General features: G+C 36.8%; 1 protein-coding gene across 2 annotated transcripts in view; it reads right to left on the bottom strand.

Annotated features, from left to right (window-relative positions):
• Window positions 1-657: 657 nt before the first annotated feature.
• Window positions 658-27,485, bottom strand: part of LOC575370 (sushi, von Willebrand factor type A, EGF and pentraxin domain-containing protein 1) — a 31,005-nt gene continuing 4,177 nt past the window's right edge. Inside the window, exons 1-24 of one of the 2 annotated variants that reach the window (XM_030976850.1) lie at window positions 21,300-21,555; window positions 20,767-20,790; window positions 20,021-20,047; window positions 19,534-19,728; window positions 18,473-18,658; window positions 16,082-16,255; window positions 15,155-15,331; window positions 14,468-14,641; window positions 13,690-13,866; window positions 13,110-13,289; window positions 12,404-12,577; window positions 11,118-11,294; window positions 10,584-10,760; window positions 9,908-10,087; window positions 9,035-9,211; window positions 8,522-8,695; window positions 7,503-7,679; window positions 6,722-6,907; window positions 6,277-6,450; window positions 4,856-5,049; window positions 3,782-4,179; window positions 2,978-3,083; window positions 1,909-2,203; window positions 658-1,171 (exon numbers count right to left, since the gene is read on the bottom strand). In XM_030976850.1, coding sequence (XP_030832710.1) covers window positions 1,017-1,171; window positions 1,909-2,203; window positions 2,978-3,083; window positions 3,782-4,179; window positions 4,856-5,049; window positions 6,277-6,450; window positions 6,722-6,907; window positions 7,503-7,679; window positions 8,522-8,695; window positions 9,035-9,211; window positions 9,908-10,087; window positions 10,584-10,760; window positions 11,118-11,294; window positions 12,404-12,577; window positions 13,110-13,289; window positions 13,690-13,866; window positions 14,468-14,641; window positions 15,155-15,331; window positions 16,082-16,255; window positions 18,473-18,658; window positions 19,534-19,728; window positions 20,021-20,047; window positions 20,767-20,790; window positions 21,300-21,360 — 4,119 coding nt within the window. In that variant the 5' untranslated portion in view covers window positions 21,361-21,555 and the 3' untranslated portion in view covers window positions 658-1,016. Of the gene's footprint in view, window positions 1,172-1,908; window positions 2,204-2,977; window positions 3,084-3,781; window positions 4,180-4,855; window positions 5,050-6,276; window positions 6,451-6,721; window positions 6,908-7,502; window positions 7,680-8,521; window positions 8,696-9,034; window positions 9,212-9,907; window positions 10,088-10,583; window positions 10,761-11,117; window positions 11,295-12,403; window positions 12,578-13,109; window positions 13,290-13,689; window positions 13,867-14,467; window positions 14,642-15,154; window positions 15,332-16,081; window positions 16,256-18,472; window positions 18,659-19,533; window positions 19,729-20,020; window positions 20,048-20,766; window positions 20,791-21,299; window positions 21,556-26,528; window positions 26,685-27,485 lie in introns of those variants that run through there. The other variant, XM_030976849.1, reaches the window with a different exon arrangement.

Genomic DNA, 27,485 nt, shown 5'->3' with positions numbered 1-27,485 from the left:
TTCTTTCATAACACTAACGATCTTTGGCGATAAATTTATATGAAGTTACGTTTGCGAGCATATTACATTTTCTTACCGTAATTTGTGTAATTCTGTTTTTTGGAAGCAAGCAAGCAAGCATATGCCTTATTTTATTTACTTGAATTAAAAGTGACTTGCAGCATAATTGATAAGGAAAGAGAGAGAGAGAGAGAGAGAGAGAGAGACTGGGAGAGAGACGAAGAGAAAGAGAGAAAGAAAGATAGATAGAGAGAGTTAGATAGAGAGAGAGAGAGAGAGAGAGAGAGAGAGGGGGGGGGGCGTCGAGCGGGTCAGAAACATACATTATACAAATAAAATCGCGCCAACTTGAATGTGCTAGCCACTGTGAACAACATAAAACGCGCTCACGTTCACAAGAAAGAGAGAGATAGAGAGAGAGAGAGAGAGAGAGAGAGAGAGAGGGGGGGGGGTGGAGCGTCGAGCTGGTCAGAAACATACATTATACAAATAAAATCGCGCAAACTTTAATGTGCTAACCACTTTGAATAACATAGAACGAGCTCACGTTATACTACAATTACAGTTACCACCATTTCCAATATTTCCAAAGAATGATTTGAAAAAAGAAAAAAAAAAAGATGCTGAAACCAATAAATCAAATTAAATCAAATCAAATCAAAATATCCACATTTTTTATTGTGAAGTATTCCGCCACATCTTGTTTGTAAGGAGTAATATATAACCCCACTGTTGGTTGATATGGTATCGCATACAATAGGCTACTCTCTTGCTAAGAAATGAATGTCTTTTTTCATAGTGCACTTATTATACTTTTCATTTCAATTTGTCATGAAATAACATTTGAGGAACAAAATAAAATTTGTTTACATATTATCTACAATATTTGCTTCACAATAGTTTCTGCGTCGCCTTTATATAACGTGTTCGACCCCCCCCCCCCATATGATCAGACATTCGATAATTGAGCTATTTCATGCTCTACTCAATCATATAAAAGTTGGAGACCGATGGGTCTAGTTACAATTATTAAGAGACTTGTAACGATAGTCACTTCTTAGCCGTCGCTTGTAGTGCTTGACCACGACTACGAGTATGACTGAGAAAACCACGACGATGACGGCCATGCCGATAACTGAGTGCATCCAGGCAGACGACGAGGACTCCCCACCTGGATAATTTTGGATAAAGGAGAAGCGATGTCGAAAACAAATTAATGTTCAAGTACCATTGTTATTTGCATCCATATACATTTACATATGTACTATGGATATCTGAGACATATTGTTAAAATCTCGCCTCTCATATACATTTTCTTTCACTGGCTTCGTGCTAGTGACCGTTATTCATGATCACTTACAAAATGCAAAGTAGAACCATGATACTGGTGTTCATGAATTTGAGTAAAAGGTTAAGCTATCTATCTTTCTAACTATTTATCAAACTCCTACCAAATCGGAGGTTGATTGCAACATTTTCCCACTCTTCTCCGTTTTTGAGAATTCAAGTTCACTCCTGTAGTATTACAGTGTATTTATCCACTGCATATTGTTATACGTTACCTTCTGTCGTATTATTTTTGTAATAATAGCATGTTGATCATGATTTGTTTTTATATGGAAAATAAATACTGATCTGCTCGTTAAATAATAGAAATAATAATGAACATGATAATAACATTGATAACAAAAACAATAAGGATAACAGTGATAACAATAATAATGATGATAATAATAATAATAGAAATAATAATAACATTAAAGATAATAACGATACAGTATGGTTCTCTATGCTAATATCATATGAACTTCCTGATTTTACCCCCAAGTATTAACCATTCAGTTGATTAAACTATAAGAAATGAGAATTTGTTAATGTATGTTATTTCAGAAGTGTAAATACACAAACCTTCGAGTGGAATAGCGAGGAGTTGTTGCTCTACACCAACATCGATATTCCATCTGAACGGCCCGGCCTTGACGAATTTGACGACGGGATCGTGATTCGCGCTGGCCCTTTTCTTTCGGTCACCTCCTTCAGCCAATAATGTCTTGTATAACATTTGACCCTTCAGCTTGGCGCGCTCCCAACCGCTCATGTGACCGTCCGTGCGTCTCTTCTTGCGCGAGGCTGGACAGTTGACGGTGCAGAAAGAATCGGTTGAGGCTTCGTGGCAGACGAATACCTCGCAGTGAACGTAAACCTGATAAATAATGAGACAACATTCAGAACTTACTCAGACTATGCCCATAATTTTTTTCTTGAACAGAATATCGCCAATACATGGACCAGAGTACTTCGGAATTTTAAACGATAAACACTCCACCTTTATATCTTATGTGGTATTACGTTTTGAATGTTGGTTCCCCATTGACTAAATTAGCTATTAATATATTGTCCATTGAATATTCAGGGGCCACCCGCTTAGCCGGGAAATGGTTTAAACCATATGGCCCGAATTCACAAAGGAAGGTTTGTCGACAAACCAGGTTTTCGTACGTCATAATATATGACGCACGAAAACCTTGGTTTGTCGACAAACCTCCTTTGTGAATTCAGGCCAAAATGTTCATATTTATTGATTTATACAAAATTAAAATAAATAACAAAGTACAATTTTTCTCATAGTCTTTACATGTTCGCAAAATAGTTGTATGCTGCACTACATTCTATTTTGTTCGCTTGTGTATAGCTTCTTCCTATAGGAATATTTATTAAAACACAAGAATTCGAATATATTTACAACTAATTTCATGGAAATGTGTTTTTCAAAGAGAAAGCAGAAATGAAAAATTGAAATAATCAAATCAAAATTGAAATGAAATGAACGTGCACTTATATCTACCCATGCCATCTCAAAACATGTGCCGTTTAAAAGTTACTTTGGTAGGTATAGATGTTGAAACAAGAATAATTATTTAATTCCACAAAAGTCGTAAATATCATCATGTACCATAATTATATGCACAATACAAACCTCCTTATCAGTGTCGTCAACGAATCTAAATGAATTGAGTTCAAACTGAACAGTTGTATCGCCCACGTCGTTCGATAAGAACGCCAGAGTATCATCACTTGGGCACCTGCGAAAAACCAAAGCGAACAAGGGAGTATATTTTTAGTATTAACGTGCACAAATGACAAAAAAACATGTATTACTCATGATGCAAGGGATTCCATATCGCTACACTGTATTCAAAATATTAGATTCGAGATTACTTTTACAAAGAGATATTTCTTCAGAATAGCGTGAGTCTAGTTTTAACTTGATCAACGAGTATCATTCATACGTTGTTTATTCACGTTTAATTCTTAGTTGTGACGTCATCGGCCCCCACAAAAGAGCAGTATCGAACCTAGGTTAGTCTACTAGGGAACTAACCGCAAGACTAAAACTTTAATTTGTTTCTCTTAATTGGTTGAAGCTCAAAATTTGACTACAAGCTTATTCCCGAGAGTTTCAACGAATATCTCCATAGCTTGGTGACATCAACATCAAGTTGTACATCTTAGAAGGCAAAATAGATGCATCAATCATGATTGGTTAAAAATGAAGCAGTATCTAATTAAATCTTGCCATTTATATCAGTGTAATGGTTACGACGTAATATTGGTCGAGACTTGCAATCAATATTTACGCTGTATTTAATCATAACGCAGATTTCATTAAGGCACTATTTTATGAGTTGGTCTCATTGGTTGATGTTACAGACTTCCAATCAATTCTTCCAGATCAAGCCAATCAGCATCTCCGTTGCAACGTTTCACAACAGCGACTCACCCATCGTCAACCAAATCATGGCTAGTTGAATCTGTTGAATCTACCGTAGGCGTAGCCCAACATTGCTCCGCGACTAGACGGTTGTCGGCGACATCCGTTACGAGCTGCAGCTGAAAGAACAACTTCTCGTTGATATCGAGGTCAACCGCCCCTCCGTCCGCGTAGCGATGCGTGAAAAGCGAGGTGTTATAGATTCCGAACGTCGTCTTGTACGCGCCGGTCGCTTCCAAGTTCTTTCCCAGAACGTAATCAAGGACTGCGTAACGGACGGCGCGCACTTCCTCATTCCTTGGGTATGAGCACTTCAACGGAATCTGGATATCGATGACACGGGTGATGACGTCCGTGAAGTAGTTGTTGACCACGCGGTTTGTGTAGGTGTCATAGGTGGAATTTTCCTGGATATAGTAAATGGGGTATTGGGATTAACATCAAGTCATGTAGTGTATTTATATGTGACGTATACAATACCTAAGCCGAAGGCAGGGCTTTAAATAATGGCTCGATGGTAATACCGATGTGAAAATATGTTGTATTATTTAAGCGATTGTCATCATGTAAACTCTAAGGTATTTTCTATCCTTTTGATTTAGGTCCTCTCGAGTGCATTCAAGTTGCCTTCGTGTCAGATGTGCGCAGCTAAGACAATGCTATCACTTTTGAACGCGTTTTGACAAAAAAAAAAAAATGTTGTTATATTGCACCTGCGCACTTGCGGACAAAAACAAAACGTTATGAGCCGCGTGACAGCTTTTCAGCCAATAAGACGGTCTCTATTTAAAAATATCATGTTTTATTTTTTCACAGTTCTCAAATACCAATTGCAGGTATGCGAGTGAGCCAAGGTCAGCAGACATATTTTGATCACTTATAGTTGGCGGTTCGAGTCTCGCTGAGGCACTAAATGCCATTTGGCTAGACATTAATCTACATGTGCCCCTCTTCACCCATGTGTACTAAATGGCTTCCTGTGGGAATGTATTCCGGGATTTTTCTTTTAAGCGCCTTAAGGCAGCTGGGCTAAAGTTAGCGTCATGGTACTATTCTGTAAGCTCTTTGACTTCGTCGCTTTACCGTTTTGTTGGTGCCACACCCCGACAGCGACGTGTTCACCCTCATCATGTCACCATCGATGTATCCGGTGCAGCCCAGATCGCCTTCCATCCCGATGTCAGTCACATCGATGTCCTCAAGGAGTACGAGGGGTATCTCGACTTCCATGCTGGTCGGACCACAGGTGAGCATGATCAGGTCAGAGAGAGCCTTGTCTGGTATGGGGAAAGGGTGGTGAGAATGGAGGGAAGAGAGACAGAGGGGGGGGGGGGGGGGCGGTGAGATAACAAGAGAGGCAGGGAGAAATTCGGAGAGAATATTAGGGAAACGTTTACAAATAGTCCAAAATGAAAATGGAGATAGAAAGAGAGAGGGAGAAAGAGAGAGAGAGAGAGGAAGAGAGGGGGGCGGTGAGATAACAAGAGAGGCAGGGAGAAATTCGGAGAGAATATTAGGGAAACGTTTACGAAATAAAACAAAGTGATAGACAGTGAGATTGAGAAATAAGGCCAACGTAGGCAAAAGGTTCAGGGGTGTGAATATAGGAGAGCGACCGGGAGAGACATAGATAGAGAAAGGGAGCAAGTAATATACATGTAATGGGGAAAGAGAATGGAGAAAGAAGAACATGGGGTCTTTGATTGATAGCGGGGATGATAGATGTACAGTTTCCTTGTACCTGTTCTTCTTCTTCTTGTACTTTCTCCCCTCTTCTTAAATATTACTAACTGTAATCTTTCTATTATCATTATTATTAATATCATTATTATCATCCTCATTATTATTCTGTTTATCGTTGTTCTGGTTGTTCTTGTTCTTGTTTTTGTAGTAGTAAACGTAGTAGTAGTAGTATTAGTAGTAGTAATAGTAGCAGTCGAAGCCGTAGTAGTAGTGGTGATGGTAGTAGTAGTTGTGATGGTAGTTGTAGTAGTAGTAAACGTAGTAGAAGTATAAGTAGTGGTAGTAGTAGTAGTAGTAGTAGTAGTAGTAGTAGTAGTAGTAGTAGTAGTAGTAATGGTGGTGATAGTAGTAGTAGTAGTAAACGTAGTAGTATTATAAGTAGTAGTAGTAGCAGTAGTAGTCGTAGTAGTAATAATAGTAGTAGTATTAGTATAGTAGTAGTAGTAGGAGTAGATGTAGTAGTAGTAGTAGTAGTAGTAGTAGTAGTAGTAGTAGTAGTAGTAGTACTAGACGTAGTAGTAGTATTAGTAGTAGTAGTAGTAGTAGTAGTAGTAGTAGTAGTAGTAGTAGTAGTAGTAGTAGTAGTAGTTGTAGTAGTAGTAGTAGTAGTAGTAGTAGTAGTAGTAGTAGTAGTAGTAGTAGTAGTAGTAGTGGAAATAGAAGTAGAGTAGCAGTTAGTAGTTGTCGCAGTAGTAGTTTTATTTAAGTTTTATTATAATCATCTTCATCTTCATCACCATCATCACCATGATCTTAATTACCTGTACAGTTAGGGGCAACGCCTGACCACTCCCCGTCAGTGCATACAATTTCGCTCTCGCCTTCGAGGTCGAAGCGGTCATCGCAGTAGTAGAAGACCACCGTGTTGTGGTAGAACCCATCGCCTTCGTACTCGTATTGCCCGTCGACAGGTTCGCCTGGATCTGGGCAGTTTGCTATTTAGCAACAAACAATTAAATGAAATAAAATTCAGAGATTAAGTTTAAACAAAATTACAATGGCGATGACAACGAGGGTTTAATTGATTTCTTTGAGTAAGATTTAAACAGTTTATTAGCAATACTGTTAGGCAAAACATGTATCAATGTCATATCCATGCGCATGAATAAGTTTGAAAAAGTGATATTGAATGCTATGAGAGGCGAGATTTTAACAATATGTCTCAGATATCCATAGTATATGTACAAAGTCAAGGTGACTTTTTACCATAACATGTCACGTCCTCTGGGTCGAGTTCACCATCGTCACACGTGAGCGTTGTCGTAGCTGTTGAGTCGCCGCCTCCTACTGTGAAATTCGCGTCGCATGTTATGATGAGCGACTGGGATGTGAACACAGTGTCTCTTGGCGCATCATAGTCAGAATTTTCTACAACAGGTGGTGTGCAATCCCCTATGGAAGGAAATGAATAAATTAATGGACAAATGCATAACTAAATAAATAAATATATCGAGCAACAAATACTTTAATTAAACAATTAATGCATAAATGAATATATATATATATATATATATATATATATATATATATATATATATATATACACACACACTATTCCATGTATTTGAATAAATGAACGAATGAATACACGATTAAAAATGTAAACAAATAAGCAAATAAAGAAAGAAAACATGAGTCTAATAAATAGAAAGTGACATCTGAACGGTTTTACTGCAGATGTTCCTTCGGAAGTTGATATACGGTTCAATGTCCGTCACAATTTTTATTTTTTTCCACTATTTGTATCATTATTATCGTGATTATTAACATTGTTATTTTCATTATTATCAGTTAGTAGTAAAAGTATTTGTATTATTATCGTTATTATTATTATTATTGCTATTATCATCATTATTACTATTTCTATTATTAATATCATTACCGTTATTATTATCATCGTCGTCATCATCATTATTATCATTACTGTTATTGTTAGGATTATTTATAGAAAGTGACGTGTGACGTCATAATGGTAAATACCACTTACGTAGACAGTCGAGAGGAACGGGACTTAAAGTGCCGTCGACGCATGTGAGATACTGTGTTTCGTTTTGACCTGTAGAGTACCCGGTGTTGCAAGAGATCATCAGGTCTGTACCATGCGTAACCTGAGGGTTGCTGGTGTTGTAGTCAGAGCTAGGTATCACTGGTGGAAGGCAGTCCGCTAAAGAGGAGATAATGGTTCAAATTAATGACTTAAAATAGGATTCGTGAAATTATCCATACAACAAAACTAAACACACACTTTCAAGGGCGTTATGAGTGCATCCTCCCGAAGATGACGATAAGTTGATCTCTGTATTAAAAAGTTATTGCATTCACTTCAATCTGTGCAGTTCTGGTAACCAAAGTTAACCTTCTATCCAAGTTCTGACAGAATATAATAGCCGAATAGAGAAATGCATTTGTAAACTGCTTACCTGCTGCGATTTCCTCAAAAAAAGATCAAGTATGAGACAACCTGCTATACTTTAATGAGACATTAAACTAGATCTATTCGATAGATGTCGATAACGCTTTTACTAACCCAGTTTTACATCCTTTAAACCATAAATTAGATGATTCTTGGAAATATAAGCGATGAATAGGGAACTACGCCTCATGAAGAAAAAAAAACACGTGTTTTTACTATTTGTTTTACTAAGTTATTATTGTTGTCTGCTTACGATTGGGGAAAAAGAATGAATTCAACTCAACTGAAGTGAGGTAAACAATGGGGTATTATCTTGAGTCAATTAAAAAAAAAGAGGGGGTAGGCCTACAGTTCTTGGAAAGGTAAACAAAAAATAATTTGAGCTTTTTTAAAGCCTTTTTTTTTTTAGTTCAGCATGATAATATGTCATATAATTAATACCCCCTGAAAACGATGGCTCTTAGAATGCTCTCATGTTCAAAATGTAACAAGAAATATATTTGAAGTGTTTGAAAAAAAGTTTCATGCCATACATTTGTGTACTCCCGTATACACATCTTTGTGTACAGTGCATGCATCACTATTATAATTACCTTCGCAAGATGGAATAGATGCGGTCCAGTTGCCATCGTTACACGTGAGCGTCTCGTCACCTACCAGAGTGTGATTGGTATTACAGCTGAATGTTACGGTCTCCTCATGGTAAAAGGGAGGGGTGTCCCCCGAATAGGAGCCGTCCTCGATAATCCCAAAATCTGGGCAGTTTGCTGCAATTAAGAAGGAAATATTAGGTGGAAGGTTGCAGCAAAGTTGTGAAACAGTTATTAACTATAGTGAAGACAGCTTCATCTGTTCACCAGTACAAGGTACAGATCATACCCACGACATTGACTCCTCTCCCGCCTTTCTTTCACACACACACACACACACACACACGCACACGCGCACGCACACATACAAGCCCACACTCATAAACCGTCTCTCTGTACAGCACCACGCCCCTCTCACTCTTTCCCCTACATATCCCTCTCTCTTCTTCTTCCATACTCATACATACGCACACAAACACACCCACTTTATCTTCTTAATGTGAGACTGTTACATACCGTAGCAGGTAGGATCCGCATCGTTTAGATTACCGCTATCACACGTCAGAGTTGTATAGACATCATCGCCGTTAGAGTACCCATTGTCGCAAGAAACGTTGAATGTCACTAAATGGAACACGTCCTCTTTCTGATCGCTGTAGTCCGAATCTTCCACGACGGGAACCCCGCAATTTTCTAGTGAACAAAAGAGTATTTTGAATAAAATCATACTTTTGAGATTTAACGATAAGACATGGAAAAACAGAAATTGAAATAACAACTCCCATTGATAAACCACACGGAGAACTTTATCCGTTAAACATCCCCATTCATCAGTCAAAAAGAGATTGGATATTCCGAATTAATGAAACAACTTAAACTTCAGCGAACACGCCTGACCTTTGACCACAACTGTTCTTTCCGCTGATGCGAAAAAAATGGATGCAGAGATTCGATTTGACTACAATTAAAGAAATCAGATGATGAAATCAATATAGAATGTTTAATAACAAATGTACTTCGTAACTGTAACTTGCGGTACCATGCTTGCTCATAGGCTTTCGTTAGACGAAAATTAGTTCCCAAACCAAAGCAAATCGGATAAAAAGGTCACTGCACTAGGGTTCTATGCTGTGCATCAGAATGGTGTGTTAACTCATGCGAAAATTATCTCGTTAACGAAGGACACCCTTTGTCCTCCCAAATCGACTGTTTCCCTCACAACCCATAGAGAATATTTATTTATAGCCCGGTTTTTTTTATACCACAGTGTGATACTTGCGAAAAATTATATTATAAACTGGCAAGGGGCGTTTTCTACAACAACGTTTAAGGGTGTTGCACAATCGAAAGTAATGTATGCATTTTAAAAATCGCAAATTGGCTAATTACCATAGCAGACTGTATCATCTTCACTTAGCGTGCCGTCGTTACAGGTAATTAGAGTTTCCCGAGAGTCCGGCCCCGTGGAATAGTTGGACCAACAAAGTATGGTAAATTCGGTTGCGTGGAAGACATCGGGTTGTTGCGACTGGTAGTTGGAATACGACACGACTGGTGTGATACAGTCGGCTGTTGACAGAAATATAAAAAAACATAGAGGGGATTAAGAAAATAAAGTGCACAGTTTTATGGCTTACAGACGTATCATATACCAACCGTCAACGTTCGCGATGTTTCACGACATTGTAAGATCAAGCCTAACTAGTCTCCTAACGTGGGATGATCTTTCACAAATGTTAAGCCTCGTACAGATATGACGATATGACGATGTACTCGGTGTACGCTTTGGTTTCGTGTAAAACAGAGCTTAATGAACACACTCATGACCATTATTGCGTCCGATTGAAATACATTTACAAATAAACACGATTAAAAAAAAAGTTTCTCTCTACAGCTGCCTATTTGAATGAGGCAAAAAGCAATGTGACTATAATGAAACGGAGATTTTTTGTGTGTTAAACTGCCGTATGTCAAAACTACGATTGATCCCGGGAAAGATTGACAAACTTTCAGTTTACGTAGATTGATACAACACCAGTTTCTTTGTCTAGATACGATTTCTTACCATAGCATATGGGAGCTGTGGCGTCGAAGTTTCCATCGGTGCAAGTCAAGGTTGTGTTTCGGCTAGTGCCCGTAGAGTACCCGGGATTACAGGTGATGGTGATTGCCGTGGTATGGTAAACATCATTCCCTTGAGTGGCGTAGTCGGAGTAGTCCACTACAGGCGGTGTGCAGTCCTCTATGACCCACGAAAATCAGGGTAAAAAACAGTTTAGTTTAGTGCTACATTTGCCACTTTCATCCAGATGATGTATTGGGTATGATCGCGTTGGATTATATAGTCATATTTAAAATAACAACTACATTTATTAAACGATGTCACATAATACAGTAAAACCTGCTATAGTCACTGTGACCACCTGTTTTGAAAGGCCACCTGTTAGTAAGACCACATTTCTTGCTCCCCTTAAATCGATGCTTTACATTAATGAAAACAAATTATGTTGTAAGAAAAAAAACCTTCCTATAAGGACCAATGTTCATGTCCCTTGGATGAACTTTCTAAACAGGTTTCACTCTACCAATTTTGACTCACCATAGCAAAGAGGCAAGGCCGGTTCAAGCTCTCCGTTATCGCACGTTGACGTGGTGCTTCGTGATTGGCCATTGGAGTAACCGTCATCACACGTCACAGTGATGGTGGAGCCCGATTCCAGGAGAGGCGATGATGACGTTGCATTGGAATTTGGTATCACGGGCGGCTTACACTCGGCTGAAAACGGTGATAAGACAAATAACATGAGTGATGATCGTCATATCCACGCCCCCAGCTCAGTGTTATTTAGGGTACGCATATGCGTGTTCCCAGCGACCCCCTCCCTTTCAGCAAAAGTCCGGTGTGTAAAGTCAATACGGGTCGACCTTTTTTTTTTGGAACAAGCCGGAGAGTTTGGGAACACGCATGGATTTGCATCGGGGATGTCTCTGACTTGCACGTTTTACATGCCATAATATATCATATTGATATTAGTGCAACAGGAAACAATAAAAATGATAATGCAATATTATAGCAAGGGGCTGTTATTCAGTTGGGTAAACCACGACACGATCACCAGAAAATAAACATCAGAAATGTATACTTGTAAATCAATGTATTTGCAACCACTAAGCCCACAAGATACTAGAAAATATTTAATCTTTGAGAGGAACTACCGTGACAGCGAGTTTTGAAATTGCTCGATTCAAAACGTCTTTAAAAAGATGTTTGCTACCATCTATTTATACATATTTTCTTTTATACCCCAGAAAATATCAGGAGAGTGGTAACATTAGGGAGAGGGAGAAACAAAATACAGCCGACAATCTATTGATGCTAGAAAGAAAACAGCCTTCCAAATAGGAAATCAATAATAATTATTATAATGATAATAATAATAACAACATTAATAGTAAAAGTAATTTAATATTAATAGAAGTAGTAGTAGTAGTGGTAGTAGTAGTATTAGTAGTAGTAGTAGTAGCAGTAGTAGTAGTAGTAGTAGTAGTAGTAGTAGTAGTAGTAGTAATGCTACTACTACTTCTACTGCTACTACTACTGTTACTTCTACTATTTATAATGACGATGATGATGGTAATGCTATTGCTAATAATAATAATAATAAATTTGATGATGACAATTTTCATAACACGTCTACTACTACTACTACTACTACTACTACTACTACTACTACTACTACTACTACTACTACTATTAATACTACTAATAGTGTTCATAACATGTATAATACTATACTACTACTCCTCATAGTACTACTACTACTAATAAATTAACAATACAGTCTAAATAAAATAAACATAACAAATTGTGGAAATTGAGTTTACCTAAACATATCGGCGGATCGTTATCAAATGCTCCGTCGTTGCACGTGATTTCTGATTGACCAATCAGGGTGAAGTTGTCGGAGCATTCAAAGGTGACCACTTCCAGGTGATAGAAGGGGCTCTCTCCACTTGTTATTATACCGTTATCTGGATCAGATATCTCCGGACAATTTTCTGTAATGTTGGTTACGGAAACAAACAAAACGATCTACGGTATTAACATGGGTTTCCATCAGAAAATGGTGGTTTAACATTCGAGAACTTACTTCCAAATAAGCTTCAATGTAATTTCCGCGTTGTGCCGTTCATGTCAAATGTCAGATTTGACCTTATAATTGGCCAAAACAAATATTTAGGGAGGTAAAGTGTAACAAAAAACCATGAATTACTACCAAAGATTTCTAAACTTTTAAATTTCACAATAAATCATGAACTTGTGTACACTTTGCATAATAATAAATGGTTTTCATGCATTTAAACGTGACCTTTCATATATACTCATGATTCTTAAAACAATATATTATTTATATAAAAATTAAATAAATAATAATAACAATAATAGAAAATATAAAATAAACAGAAAACCGAAATTGTGGAAAATAAAACCTGCATTAACGATATGGACTTTAAAAAACTTTAAAACTATAACTGGCATTTGATTGACCGATATTTGGAATGCTTGACAAACTTGGGCAATTAATATTACCGTAGCATGTTGGCGTATCCTCCTGGAAGCTCCCATCATTGCACGAAAGCGTAGCGCTCTGGGAGTCTGCATCGATGGAGTAGTTCGCCCAGCAGGTTATGGTGATGTCGGTGTTGTGCAATACATCAGGCTGTTGGACCCTGTAGTCGGAGTATTGTACGGTCGGTGGTTCGCAGTCCTCTGAAAGTTTAAAAGCACGAGCGGTTTTAGATCGAGGGGGTCGAGGGGGAGGGTTGGCTTTGGAAAGGCTTCATGAAGGGGGGGGGGGGGGGTGAATAACATGTGCGGGGGAGGGGACACGTCCTCAGAAATAAAATAATGAATACAACCTGCAGAACCGCTCCTGCTTGACTCACTGTCAGCGCCGAAGACAGATATTTATATATTTCCGTCGGGTAAATTGTAATATTAGTATTCCGGTTACGTTTATGCTTTCGGTGGTGACATCTAATAGCTATTTATATCACAGGTAAAGCCTAGCATGTGCGAATGACCCTCAGTTTTTAGAAACAATTAACAGGCCATTTACGATTTCAATCTTTACATTTCCGACCTCTAATGGAGAGTGCCATGATCTTACCGTAGCATGTAGGTAGTGTATCAGGAGACAGGACACCATCATTACAAGAGAACTCTGTAGCCCTTGTCGTACCCGTGGAAAAGCCAGAGTCACACGTTACGTTGAAAGTCGTACCATGCGTGACTGAACCCCCAGATGAATAATCTGAATCCGGTACAGCACTCACAGCGCAATTCGCTGAAGAAGGACAATATTGGATCAATTATCAATTTTCAATGCTGAAATCACGAATGTATTTCTAAATTTCCATTCAATTCGATTGTCAGTGTCACACAATTATCACGGAACGTTTGCTTTTTAGTTGTGGATTATGGATTATGGATAAGCAATCATGCACAGGCTTTCATCGGAGTACCTTTGAAATAAGTGCTACGTCCTTAAAATATGTGGATAACAGTATTTACATTACAGTACTAGTCCATATGCTGATTATTTTTGAAATATCAAATGGTCCTAAAACTGTTCTTTAGTTCATTTCTAGGTATTTTATGTTGTGTCATATATATTTCTTAACTTTGTCCTTTTTCAGATTTCTTTTTTTCGGATATCAATCTAACACCCTGTGTATTAAAAATAGAACCTGCTATATATAATACTTTGATAGCACATTTAATCAAGCACGTATAACACCCGGTGTATCGGCTTATTAGGAATCCACCCTTTTCATAACACATCTTTAGCACCAAGGTTTAAAAACCGATGTATTACCTTTCTTTAAAAACCTATCACTTTGAAAAACGCATATTCAACACCCAAGTTTAACACCCGGTATACTTACCTAAGCAGACTGGTTGAACGTCATTCCAATCGCCGTCACCACACGTGAGAGATGTGGAGCCAACCAACGTGAAACCATTGTTACACGTGTATGACACCTGTTCGTTATGGTAGAAAGGGATTGAATCTCCAGAGCGGACTCCGTTGTCAAAATCGTCAAGAGGGGGACAGTTCGCTGTGTCCATGAGAAATGTTCAATAAAAGAATATTAAGGAGGGCGATAACTCTGAACACCAAAAAACAAAAAAGTGATCGAAAAACGTAAACAAAAACGCAAGCAAATACAGTACAAAATATGGATAGTATTTCATAAACTATAACTAAATGGAAATTAAATGAAAGAATACAATGTGTCTACAGTCCTCATTATTTGATGTATCCTGTGTTTATCATTTGTTCCATAAATAGGTTCTGAAGTGTAGTATGGGAGGATCGTTCATAGTCCTCCTGGCCACAATGTGACAGAACAAGGCAACCTAAAGACAAATGTTCTCTTCAGAAGATGTGCATGTTACACACGTGCTTTATGAGCAAACAGTGTTATCTTTTTTTTTTATATTTAAGGTACATGTATCAAAAAAGAATTGGTGGAAACCGAAAAATCCATATCGTTTGCTTTCACGCATTTTCCTAGCTGCATAGATTTGATGCCAAAACGCTTGCCACTCTGCACACGCAGGATTATTACCGTAACACACTGGAGGGTCGTCGTTGAAATTGCCGTTGGTACATGTCAAGTCCTGGTCGGTGCCGGTACCGGTTGAGTAACCGGGGTCGCAATTAACCGTAATCGTGGAAGCGTGGTCGACCGGAGGCTGTTGCGCATCGTAATCGGAGTTGTCCACGACTGGCGGACTACACATACCTGATGAATAATTAAAAGACAGGTGATAATGTTACTACGTACGTGTGCGATGCATCACTTGTAAGAATGCGTTGGAAATTCGTAAGGATAATAAGAGAAGGGTGTGGATAGGAATAAAATAGAGAGAGGGAGAGATAACGAGAAAGAGAGTGTGTGTGAGAGAGAGAGAGAGAGAGAGAGAGAGAGGGAAGGAGTAGAGGGAGAGAGCTTGGGCGACTGGAAAAGGATAGCGAGATATCCAGGTTTAGGGTTTGGTTTAATTAATAAAATAATAAATTCATAATAACGGTCCGTGTTAGAACATAACAACATTGTGTAAATGATTAGAAAGAAGAATAAATTATAACTGATCAGGAAGGGTAAAAATAAGGAAACACTAAATAAGGATCTTTTAAAAAGCAAAGTATTGCAAAGGTACTCCTGGCGTAAGGGGTTATTGATTTTAACCTTGTAATTTGTTCGTTATTGTTGTTCAAATGTATCTTTGTATTTGTATGTACATGTACCTTTGTATAAAAAACCACCGGAACACCATTTTCTATTGAATGGGCCATTTAAAAAAAAAACATGTGAACTAACTAAATAAATGAATGACTACATTAATAAATAAATACATAAACATATAAATTATAACAAATACGTGGAAAAACATGATGCAGACGCATTCACATTTGCTATTTAACACTAATTTTATGTACAGTTTGATGGTGCTAAATGAATCTTGGTTGAAGAAGAAGAAGAAAATCTTACTAAAGCAGGTTGGTTTGCCTGGGGGATCATAGACTCCACTGCGGCATGTTGTTGTCGATACCCCGACCAAGGTATAGTTCGTGTTACATTCATAAATGAGAACCTCGCCGTTACTAAAAGTATCTTGATCTGGACTGACGCCTCCATTGGTCAGAGTGGGTTTGGCACAGTTGGCTGTTATGTAAAAAAAGATTGGAATATAATAATGATAATAATAATAATAGAAATGATAATAATAATAACGATAACACAAATGACAATAAGAATAGTGATAATAGTAATAACAATACTAATGTTTATAACGTTACCAGCAACAAAAACAGCTACAATAATAATAATTAAAAAAAAAAAAAATACGTACCAGTTCAATCAGAACTTCAGGACTCCTACAAAGGACTATTATAGAAGTATTATCCTGACTTTAGCCTAACTACCCTAAGGCGCCAAAATCATTCAAGGAATAGATTCCTGAAGTTACCCATTGCTACACATGGGTGGAGCGTGGAAAATGCAGATCAATGTCGTAACAAAGGACATGTGGTCCACAGCCGAGAGGCGTATCGACTTGACCACGATATCTCTCATATAGAGTTCCGAAGCTGAGACATCATCATTTTAAAAAAAATATAATTTCTCAATTTTTTCTTCATTTTCCACAAGAAAATCAATTGAATATATTAAGTATTGGCTGAGATTAAGACCATCTGAATAAAAAGATGTCCTATGGGAACTCAGTGTTATAGCGCTCTGGTTTATAACATTAAGAAACAGAGCACTATAACACTGGGTTTCCATAGAACATATATTTATTCAAATGGTCATAATTAACATATTCAATTGGTTTTCGACATTCAGACATTATTTTTGATGCTGTTTTGGAAAATGAAGAAGAAAAAAAAAAATTGAAATTCTAAAAATAGATTTTCATGATGTCACAGCTTCGGTGCTCTATTTTTAATTTTATTGTAATGGAATGCCTTCGACTATATTTTCTCTCATATACTACCCAAACATCTAAGTCTCTTATCAGTGAGAAATGCTCTGCTTGATTTGTGTCTGAAAACAGACTGCGTTTTATGCTTTATCCTGCGATAATAATGCAATATATTATTGGAGAGATTTTGTGTTTAGACGTATTGTGTATATAACAGTGTCAAGAACCGAAATCGACAACAATTTGTTATTTTTATTTGATAAAAACTATTGTTGAAATGTGTACCTTATCACGAATGCAAATATTTATATTATTTCATAATTATCAAACGATCAACTGAGATTAATAAATAAAGTTTTTATATGACTGTGTTATTTTGAATTGAGATATCGTCAGGTGAAATCCATGTATTAAATCGTAACGAGTTTGAGTTCCTCCACACATACCCGAGAGTGTGGTATATTCAGCAGTTCTGTTTTGCTCGAATATTGCTGGCAATAACTTCAGAAAAATCAAATTCAGGGTGATTTCAAATACCCTATTCTATGTCCCATATAAATAATTTTCGTAATACATGTACGTAATACGTCAATGTTTGTTCAATACGTGACGCACAAGACTATTGTAGATGCCTTAATAGGTTGATTTTTTTTCTCGAATGTAGTTGCTATCGCATTGACCCTTTAAAAGTTGATGGGGGTACTCAATCTGCTTGATACGCCACTGGTAATTGTTCTTGTATTTGATTATTTAAACACGTAACAGAAATATTCACAATTTAGTATACTATAATGTCATATACAGTGTCATACAAAATGTAACTATGCAGCGATTAGCAGTATAGCAGCAACAAAAAAACATTCGTCTCAAACAACGAAAATATATAATATCATTCTGATTTAATTGTTCTTTTTATATTTCCATCGTGGCAATGCGTTACCGAACAGAATAACATTAAACGTTAGGATACATGCAAATAAAAGTCTCATTCACTTAAAAAAAAAGCAAGTGAAATGAATTGGTGATATAAACACATCTTTAAAACCAAAAAAAAACATAATCAACTGAATGTTCACATATTGCATTGATGGGGTTCGATAGGAAGATAGAAGTAAGAAACATAGGGAGGTACCTAAATAAGAAGATAGAAATGGGTGGAAGAGGGTATAGGTTGCATGAGAGCGAGAGAATATATCAAACGAAAGGATGAAATTGGACAGAAACAGGTAAGGGAGAAAGGGGAAAGAAGAACAAGAAAGAGAGAGAGAGAGAGAGAGAGAGAGAGAGAGAGAGATAATACGGGTTAAAATAGCCGGAGGTATTAATAAAAAATAAAGTAACACTTTTTTTGTTCAGGTACATTTAAAAAATAATCTAATTAATCCGCTAAAACGCACAGCTTGAATTTCATGAACCTCAACCTTAATGATACTTTACTACTTCCATACAGAACTTACCTTCGCAGGTGGGTACAGTGGACGGATTCCAGACCCCACCCGTTTCGCAGACCGCTTCAGATGGGCCTCCCAACGTATACCCGTCGTTGCAGGCGTATGTGATTCGGGTATATAAGTCATATTCAGCAGTATCGGGATCGATACTGCCGTCTGTTGGTACCGTAGGTTGGGTGCATGAAGTCACACCTACGACAACAAATATGCCAAAAGTGCGTCATAACACGGGATAGGTCTTAGAATACTAGTAGAGGACTGCAGTGTATTTGATATAATTGTTAATATTATTAATATTATTATTATTATTATTATTATTTCTTCTTCTTCTTCTTCTTCTTCTTCTTCTTCTTCTTCTTCTTCTTCTTCTTCTTTCTCTTCTTCTTCTAATAATTATTATGTTACCAACAAAACAAAAAAGTAATCGTAATGTGTCATTCACATACTGCCACAGCAAAGTGACATTATATTAACAAAAATTAATATAAAAAAATCTCAACCACACAACAGTAATTTTTGATTTAAAAATCAAAGGCCGTCTACACGGGTATGTAATTATTTTTTGTTTTGAATTCATATTGTTCTTACTGTGCCACTGGATATTATAGCAATATTGCATCCTGTCTCAATTCTACCACATGTACTATAAGTCGTAACACCCCCACCCCTCCCACACGCACACTAACGCCATCCTGCCTTAATTTAAGTTGGGGACCTATTCCCGTGGGAATCGTTTACTTCTTTTTTTATTCGCGGGGGGGGGGGGGGGGGCGAGGTCATTATTATCTCCCCCAACACACACACACACACACACACACACACACACCATATCCATTGAATGTTATGTTTATTTATTGTGTTATGAATAATTTTGAAGAAATTGTTGAAATATTGCTATTCATAGGGATATCGTTGTTATATATGCTTCTATCTAAAGCAGTTCAAGATGGACTTGCTCCATAAGTTCTAAAACATCATAGATATCATGTCCTGATTTTTGACGGTGTAAAAATAGGAAGGAGATTTATTTTTAAAAAAAGAGGGGGGGGGGGTGATATAGCTTCTACCTTCGCATGTCGGTGCGAACGGAAATTGCCATGTCCCATCGTAGCAATCGTTGAAAGGAGGTCCCCTCAGATCACCAGTACAGGTATAGGTCACTCCATTTCCGGCGCCGGTGGTATAGCATTCTTGTACTGGGTCTATGCCACCTCCAGAACCCAGGACCGGTGATAAGCCATTGGTACCGTCATAACAACAATCTAAATGAAAAAGAAATCTATTAATTATCTGAAACATTACGGTGGTTTCTAATTTCATTTAAACGCGTTATTACAAAAAAAGAGAAGTCTGTTTTGGCATGATTTTATCTCCCCGAAATTCTTTTCATTTACCATGTTTTTTTGTGTACATATATCAATATCGAGATAGATATCTTTGTTGTTGCAATACAAGCCTGATTGTAAGTATTAGGAATAGAAAAAATAAACTTTTCAAAATTATTTCGAACATTGTCAATATTGTGTTTTTGGAGTAGAATGGTTAATTTCTTACCTGTTCCTGAGCACGTCGATCCATCGCCTTTATTGAAAATAATTAGAGATAAAATTAATCGGAAAGACATATGTTAGAAGTTCACAAAATAAGCATGTATTGATTGGATGATTCGGTATTCACAGTAATTTTAAAAACGATAATGGTCCTACACATTGCCTGCTTCGGTCGACAAATTGAACAAAAAGCGAACGTCACATTCAAATTCTTATAACTATCAAAGCATCAAAAATGCAGTTACTAACCCACTTAATTGTGATTCATAATATGGGCTTAAAATAGGCTGAAAACACAAATACAAATGTTGGTACAGGAGAACACATCGATTTTCTTCTTTTTTCCATTATAGAATGCTTTTCCATTTGGGGAGCGGTTGATTTAGATGTAAAAGACACTTGTCTCGTTTGATATCACACAGTTTTTCTGAGGTCCTGAGGTTATTAAAAAAAATAAAAAAATCTAGTTGAAACCAACAAAATAAAATTCTAATTAGAAAATATTCAGTCACAGGTGACTGTAGCTTCATATTGACGTCTAAATATCCCGAGCAAGAACAGTACGAAACCATTAATCAAACACATTACTAATTGACGCAGAATAAGCCGATTAATTGAATGTAAACCAATTACAGTATACCAATATATATCTTTTCACCGTAGTCCTGAATATGAAAAGAAAGCAATTATATTTCGGCGTTCCACTCATGTATCATGCATTCTGAATAAAGCGACAATTTTCATACTTACTGTTTGTGCAATCCCCGTTTACATCTGAAACAAAATACAAAAAAGAGACGAGTTAATTATATAAGAACTATTCCCAGACATGGAAAATTGGTATTTTGAAAAGAAGGTAAAGAACAAAAAACTATTTCTCCAATTGAACTCATTACAAAAAAGCGAGGAAAACAAAAATTATAACTGCCATCTTAAAATCAAAACAAACTCAGTAGACATATACTTTTTTTACAAGTTGATTTTGTTTTGTTTCAACGTTGAATAAACTAAATAACTGTTTAGTGCATTTGAGCAATGATTGTTTTGATATAAACAGATAAAGGTATTTTGTAAATTAACAAATATGAAAATAATATCTGGAGTAAACTCTAAGGTTTAATGAAACTGCACGTAATTATCATCGATTACAATTACATTACCCTTTTAAAGAAAAGTATTACTGTTCAGGAAAGATAGCGTCGGCTGCCAGCAAAAAGGCTCTACGTATTGCCAGTGGTATTAACTGGCTAAGCCGACAATATAAATCACGAGTTATTACTTACTACGAATCAATCCAAGGCTGAGAAGGAGGGCAAGTCCAAATACATACTGAAACTTCGACATAATCCTTATGGTATGCTTTTATTTCATAAACTAAACCATGTTTCACGTAGCTTTAAAACACAAACATTCACAATGTAGCTGGTTCTGCTGTAAGCGCTGTTTTCAAAACAAAATGGCCGCCTTAAAATCGATCTCCGGCTCCGTTTTCTTGAGTAAGAGATACGATTGTACAAACTAAAATCTTCGTGTGATGAAAGATAGACGAAACGAAAAAGGAAGAATATACCAAGGGAGATAAAACCATTACTTTGGTCACGCACTTACCGTGTGTTCCTTGGTAGGGATATCTTAGATGCCTTATCAGCTTAAACAAACGACCGAAATTCGAATACAGTTTTATAGCATAACTCAAGCAGTTTGAGGTTAAAAAGGCTTCTTTCGTTTGGTTGATGATTAACTACTGTCAACAATAACTTGCACAGAGGGCGTGATTATTTTACCGACGTCGCCTATCCCTCCATACTTAATCTTTAATGTGTAATTATTTGTCTTTATGATGACTAAACATCCGTGATTGGTTTCAATCAAAATTTGAGATAAGGCAAAGTATAATTGCAGCAATTTATGTCCCTGAATGATAAAGAAAAATATCGTCAGGTCGGAAGAGGTCAGAATTAAATTTCTTGTAAGGTGTTGTTGTGCCTGCTCAATGCTTGTTAGAAACAGGAACTGTCTTAAATTTGTTAACTCCACGTAATTTAAGATTCCATGAAGTCTGACACTGGGATTTTACCATTGACTTGCATAATGATTGTCAAATAAACACCGACTTTTACGTTTCTTAATAAAACGCTAATAAAATATTTTTTTAAACATCCGTCTGAAACCGTCGTGTGGATGCAATTGCATGTGTTACCACGTAAGACTCAGATCGATTTTACTATTACGAATGTGTAAAAGGAATGCGTGCATTGGAGTGTATCTATAATAGGAAATAACTTAATAATGTACGTGACAGCTGCGTAACTCAAATGGTGTACGTGCCTCCCTTCCCCTCACCCCACCCCTATCGCCCAGGGGCGTAGACAACGGGGGGATGAGGGGGATGCATCCCCCCCACCTCACAAGGTGGGGGGGATGGCATGTACAATCATCCCCCCCCAGGTTTTGGGGAATGATATTTGCTTACTTAATAAGTTATAATGATTATAATAATAGTAATAATAATAATGATAACAATTATAATATTAATAATAATAATAATTATGATGATGATAATAATAATCCTCATCATTATTGTAATTGTGTTTATTGTTATTAGCCGCATTCACAAGGTGAAAGCCAATTCAGACGGTAAGAAAAAGAAAATCTTACAAGTATTTTGTGGTTATCTTGTGGTTTGGAAACCACAAGATAACCACAAGATTAAACAGGCGCGGACCTACGGGGGAGGTTTAGGGGGTTTAAATCCCCCTTGGGCGGCCCAAAAAACAAACACAAAAAAAAAGGGGAAAAAAAGAAAAGAAAAAAAAAAAAAGAAAGAAAAAAGAACGCACGCTGGAGAGAAACCCTTTCAAGTGCAAATATTGTGAGAAGATATTCAACTCATCTGGTAACTTAACCAAACACATGATAACTCTGGATATAACTGTGTATTTAACTGTTACTTGATTTAAAAAGACGTTATCATGCACTGCTTTTTATGGTCTCCATTGTGTTAATAGATGCCAGGAAAACATCACTTACGGGGTTCAAATAAACACCCCCAAAAAAAATCGGCTCGCCGCTTCGCGGCTCGTGGACGATGCTCCGCATCGTCATTATTTTGGTCAACCCCCCCCCTTAGCAAAAAGCTAGATCCGTCCCTGAGTCATCCCCCCAGGTGTACAAACCTGTCTACGCCACTGCTATCGCCATTAATAATGGTATGAATGAATTCAAAAATAAAATAATAATAATTGAGTGAAATCAGAAAGAGGAATGGGGATGCAACCGGAATGAAGATTAAATGAAATGATCCCGCCCTAGGCCATGCATAATCGATGGCTCGAGTATACACTTGAGTAAGCGTCATTTGGTGAAACAGCTCCCCCTGTCGGCATTGCTTTATATTCAATAATATACCCATGATAATTATTGTTGGAATATGCACCATAGATAATAATGATAACAGCAACCCTTTGTTATCTAGCTGTCGCGGAAAACGAAAGATAGCCACTTTATCAAAGAACATTTCTAACCTGCACAAAAGGAGCATCTTCAAAATTGCTAAATTTACACTTTTGGGTCTACTTTTCACTTTAACATAATTACTAACCATTTCATTTCCACGGCGGCTTGAGCTAGTGTGCAGTTTTTCACCTCTGAGCTCCATTTTTTCAGCCACAATTTCTTGGCAGTCCGTCCACTTCAGAAATTGCGTTTTATCGGTATTGATTGAACATCGCATGCCAATAAAAGACGTCTGTGTATCGAATCAGAGCTTATCTAATTTACCAAATGAGGTAGTATGGAAACATAATAACGTTTAATGACGGTTGATGAATAGCTTACATCATCAGTTAATATGGGCTTTCAAGAAGGATTATTATCATTATTATTTCTATTATTATCATCAATATTTAGGAAGCCTATTTCTTAAGACATCCCGTTGAGAGAAGAAAAAAAATAAGGTGGATGAGAGAAATAAAGAAAAAAGGAATTAGACATGACAGATCGATATGCAAATGATAAAAAAAGAGTAAGAAACAAGAAGAAGAGGTAGAAGAAAAAGAAGAATAAAGAGAAAACAAACAAAAAACCAATAAAAACATTTTCCTCATTTAATGAACTTATTATCTCATATTTCCTTCAGATAATAATTGAAATAAGACATTATAAAACAAAAATCACAAATACGGCCGAAACGAGAAAGCTTAAGGATGACAATCGTATAAGTTTTTAGGTCAACTGCTTATCGGATGACTAAAGCCCCACTACACTACTTATAGCTACTTGCGCCCTCTATATGGTAAACAATACCTGAGCGGTAGCCGTTGGTCCCCCATGGTCCCCTTTTTCTTATGTTAATTGAGGGCTGATTTGATGAGATAACCACTTGCCAGTTATTGCAGGGAGGTCTAATCCCTCCTGGCCAAACTCGTGCAGATAGGCTTAAAAAAACAAAATCACGCAAATATAAGCACATCTCATAATCTGGGATAAACGAGCGCCTTCCCTAACTTTGTTCTCTCTCCCCCTTACACACTCTCTCTTTGTCTCTCTGTGTCTCCTCTGTTCCTCCTCTCTCTCTTTTTCTCTTAGTTCTCCGCCGTATTATATCTTGTGATCACTTTATATTGATTCATACAATGACATTTGAAAACAGAATAATTATTCAATTACTGCTTGTATAATTTAAGAAGAGATGCAGAAACCATCCATGACAATTTAAAATGATGATATTTCGGAGTGTTCACCAAAAAAAGCTTTTTCATCTTTATTGCTACATCGTTATAATCATTTTACAAACTGATATTACTGGTGTATGACAGTATTTATTCCTTGGGTTAACATTTGTTTATATGCATCGTGTTACATAAACCGTTTACATCATAACTTTACATTCAATACCTCTCTAAAACACTATAAATTCGGTTTCATCTTAAATATCCGACTATAATTTGGAACTCATTTCGAAAGGAGCCCTGGAAAGGGTGATGTTTGAATCTTGTTTTACTGTCACATACTTTTTTGTGTAGATTATCACAGAATTATTTTGCAAAAGAAATGTAAATCATATGAACATAATAACAAAGATGAGTTCTGGTAAAACTAAATCTTTAAAAAAATCTCGCAGAATCAAACGAAATTGCACCGAATGTTCAAGATTACAAATAAATGTCATTTGCTAAACAATTTCGGTAGAAAATGTAAACTGGCTGAGCAATGAGCATAACAAGATTAGGAAATCAAAAGTAGCCCCGATACCATTTGTGTAGTCCCATATACATCTTTCTGTGTACAGTGCTCGTTACTTTACCAAGTCTGGGCCAAATTTATTATGATTTTGATGACTCCAGAACTTTGCAGTACACACCAATACTTTGCTACATGATCAACCTTTTCTGATCCATTCCACACCTTTTCTTTCAGAATGCAATCGGATGACCAGAACTCACCTGTATCTTTAATGAAATTATCTTGAACAAATTTCCACAATTATTATCATATCGTGGCTTAAATAAGAATATTGAGACACCAATTATCTACATTATATTGATGTAGTAACACAATTCAAATTGATAAGTTAGAATGTATTAAGGTATTTTTAAATTTAGTATTACTGAAGATGGAATTGTTTTCTTCATAAAATAAACACATAGCCTAAATGAGTTACCGGCGAACTACTTAAAAAAAAGAAGAGAAAAGCAGGCTCGTTCACTTTGCTACTTGAGACTAATATATATGATATACACTATCTAAGTTGTGTTGGTGAAGGATTGAAAGTATTTCTAACTGAAACAGGTTGGTTTAGTTGGGGGATCATAGACCCCATTGCGGCATACTGCTGTTGATACCCCGACCAATGTATAGTTCGTGTTACATTGATAGGTGAGAACCTCGCCGCTACTGAAAGACTCTTGATCTGGATTCACGCCTCCATTAACCATAGTTGGTTTGGCACAGTCGGCTGTTGTTGAAACATATTGGAATATAATGATAATGATAATGATGAGAGTAATAATAGTAATAATTATGATATTATATTGATAATAGTTATGATAACAATATTATTAACAATACAAATATTAATAACGATAACAACAACAACAATAATAATAATAATAATCCAAATAGTATTAATAATAATGATTTAAAAAAATAATTATAATAATAATCATGTCACCATCCCTTAGGAAGTTTAGGGCGCTTATAAGTATTTTCATAATATTATTATCCTGACTTCAACAATGCAAATATTTTGATTACTTCGTAATTGTCGAATTATCAATCGACCAACTGAACTACACAAAACAGTTTTTACCAAACTGCGTTATTTTGAATTTCTTGTAGATATCTTCACGTCTGAACCATGCGATGACTTAACAGTGATACGTGTAATATATGGTGAACAGTTTGTGGTTCCTCCAGACATGCCATAGGGTGCGATATATGTTTAACAGGTCCGTTTTGCTCTAAAAAGATCCCCAGTCTGAATGATATTTGAAACACTACAAAGAACTTACCTTCGCAAGTGGGTACAGTGGACGGATTCCAAACCCCACCCGATTCACAGACCGCTTCGGATTGGCCTCCCAACGTATATCCGTCGTCGCAGGCGTATGTGATTCGGGAGATACTGCCGTGTACTGGTACCGTAGGTTGAGGGCATGCAGTTATACCTACAACAACAAAACATGTAAAAAAATGCGTAATCATCCGTGCCTGATAGGTATTAGAATAATAGTAGAGGACTAGTGTACTTGATATTGTTATTAATAGTATCAATATAATTTGTATCATATACCTCACTTAAGAAATCAAGCCATCTGACTGGTCGAAATTGCAGTCATGGTTTTAGCTATTCCCGTAAATAAAAGAAAAATGCCACGCCCATGTAATAGTTCGAGGGCAAAATTCATGTTACCGGGAATAGTTCAGTCTTGCTTAAAAACTGGTTTGAGCGATCGCGGATACCATACATTGAGTGTGTGCGAAGAATTGGTCGCTAGCCTAGACAGCAAAAACACCAAAAGGGTAGGCTCTACGTTTTATTATTAGCCGTAGATCTAGGTCTAGATATAGATTGTGATTTTATTGCTTGCGATAGCGGTGATACAGGTATTGAATATTGTATAATGCAAGTGTTTGAATTCATTTGGTGGATGAAAAGTTGAATTCTACGCCGTTTTGTGCGTCATTGCAGCGCTGAATTTGGTGTGTTCGTCGCTAATTTCTGACAAATTTAGATAGCATTCCTGATGGTATTTCATGCAAAATTTCTGTTATATTGATAAACACTGATTCTTGTCATTAACTTTGACTTGTTTCTTGTCTGTTATTGTCATTTAATAGATGAATTACTTGAATTCTGAGCACATTTCAGTAACACAAAAAATCCAGCCCATTCGTAGTCCCACACACGTATTTGTATGTACCTTGTGCCCTTACACTGTCTGCTGTCTCGATAGCGTAAACAAACT

The sequence above is a fragment of the Strongylocentrotus purpuratus genome, unplaced genomic scaffold, assembly GCF_000002235.5.
Source record: "Strongylocentrotus purpuratus isolate Spur 01 unplaced genomic scaffold, Spur_5.0 spur5_scaffold_9, whole genome shotgun sequence".
Lineage (NCBI taxonomy): Eukaryota > Metazoa > Echinodermata > Echinoidea > Camarodonta > Strongylocentrotidae > Strongylocentrotus > Strongylocentrotus purpuratus.
This window is presented reverse-complemented; position numbering and strand designations above follow the sequence as displayed.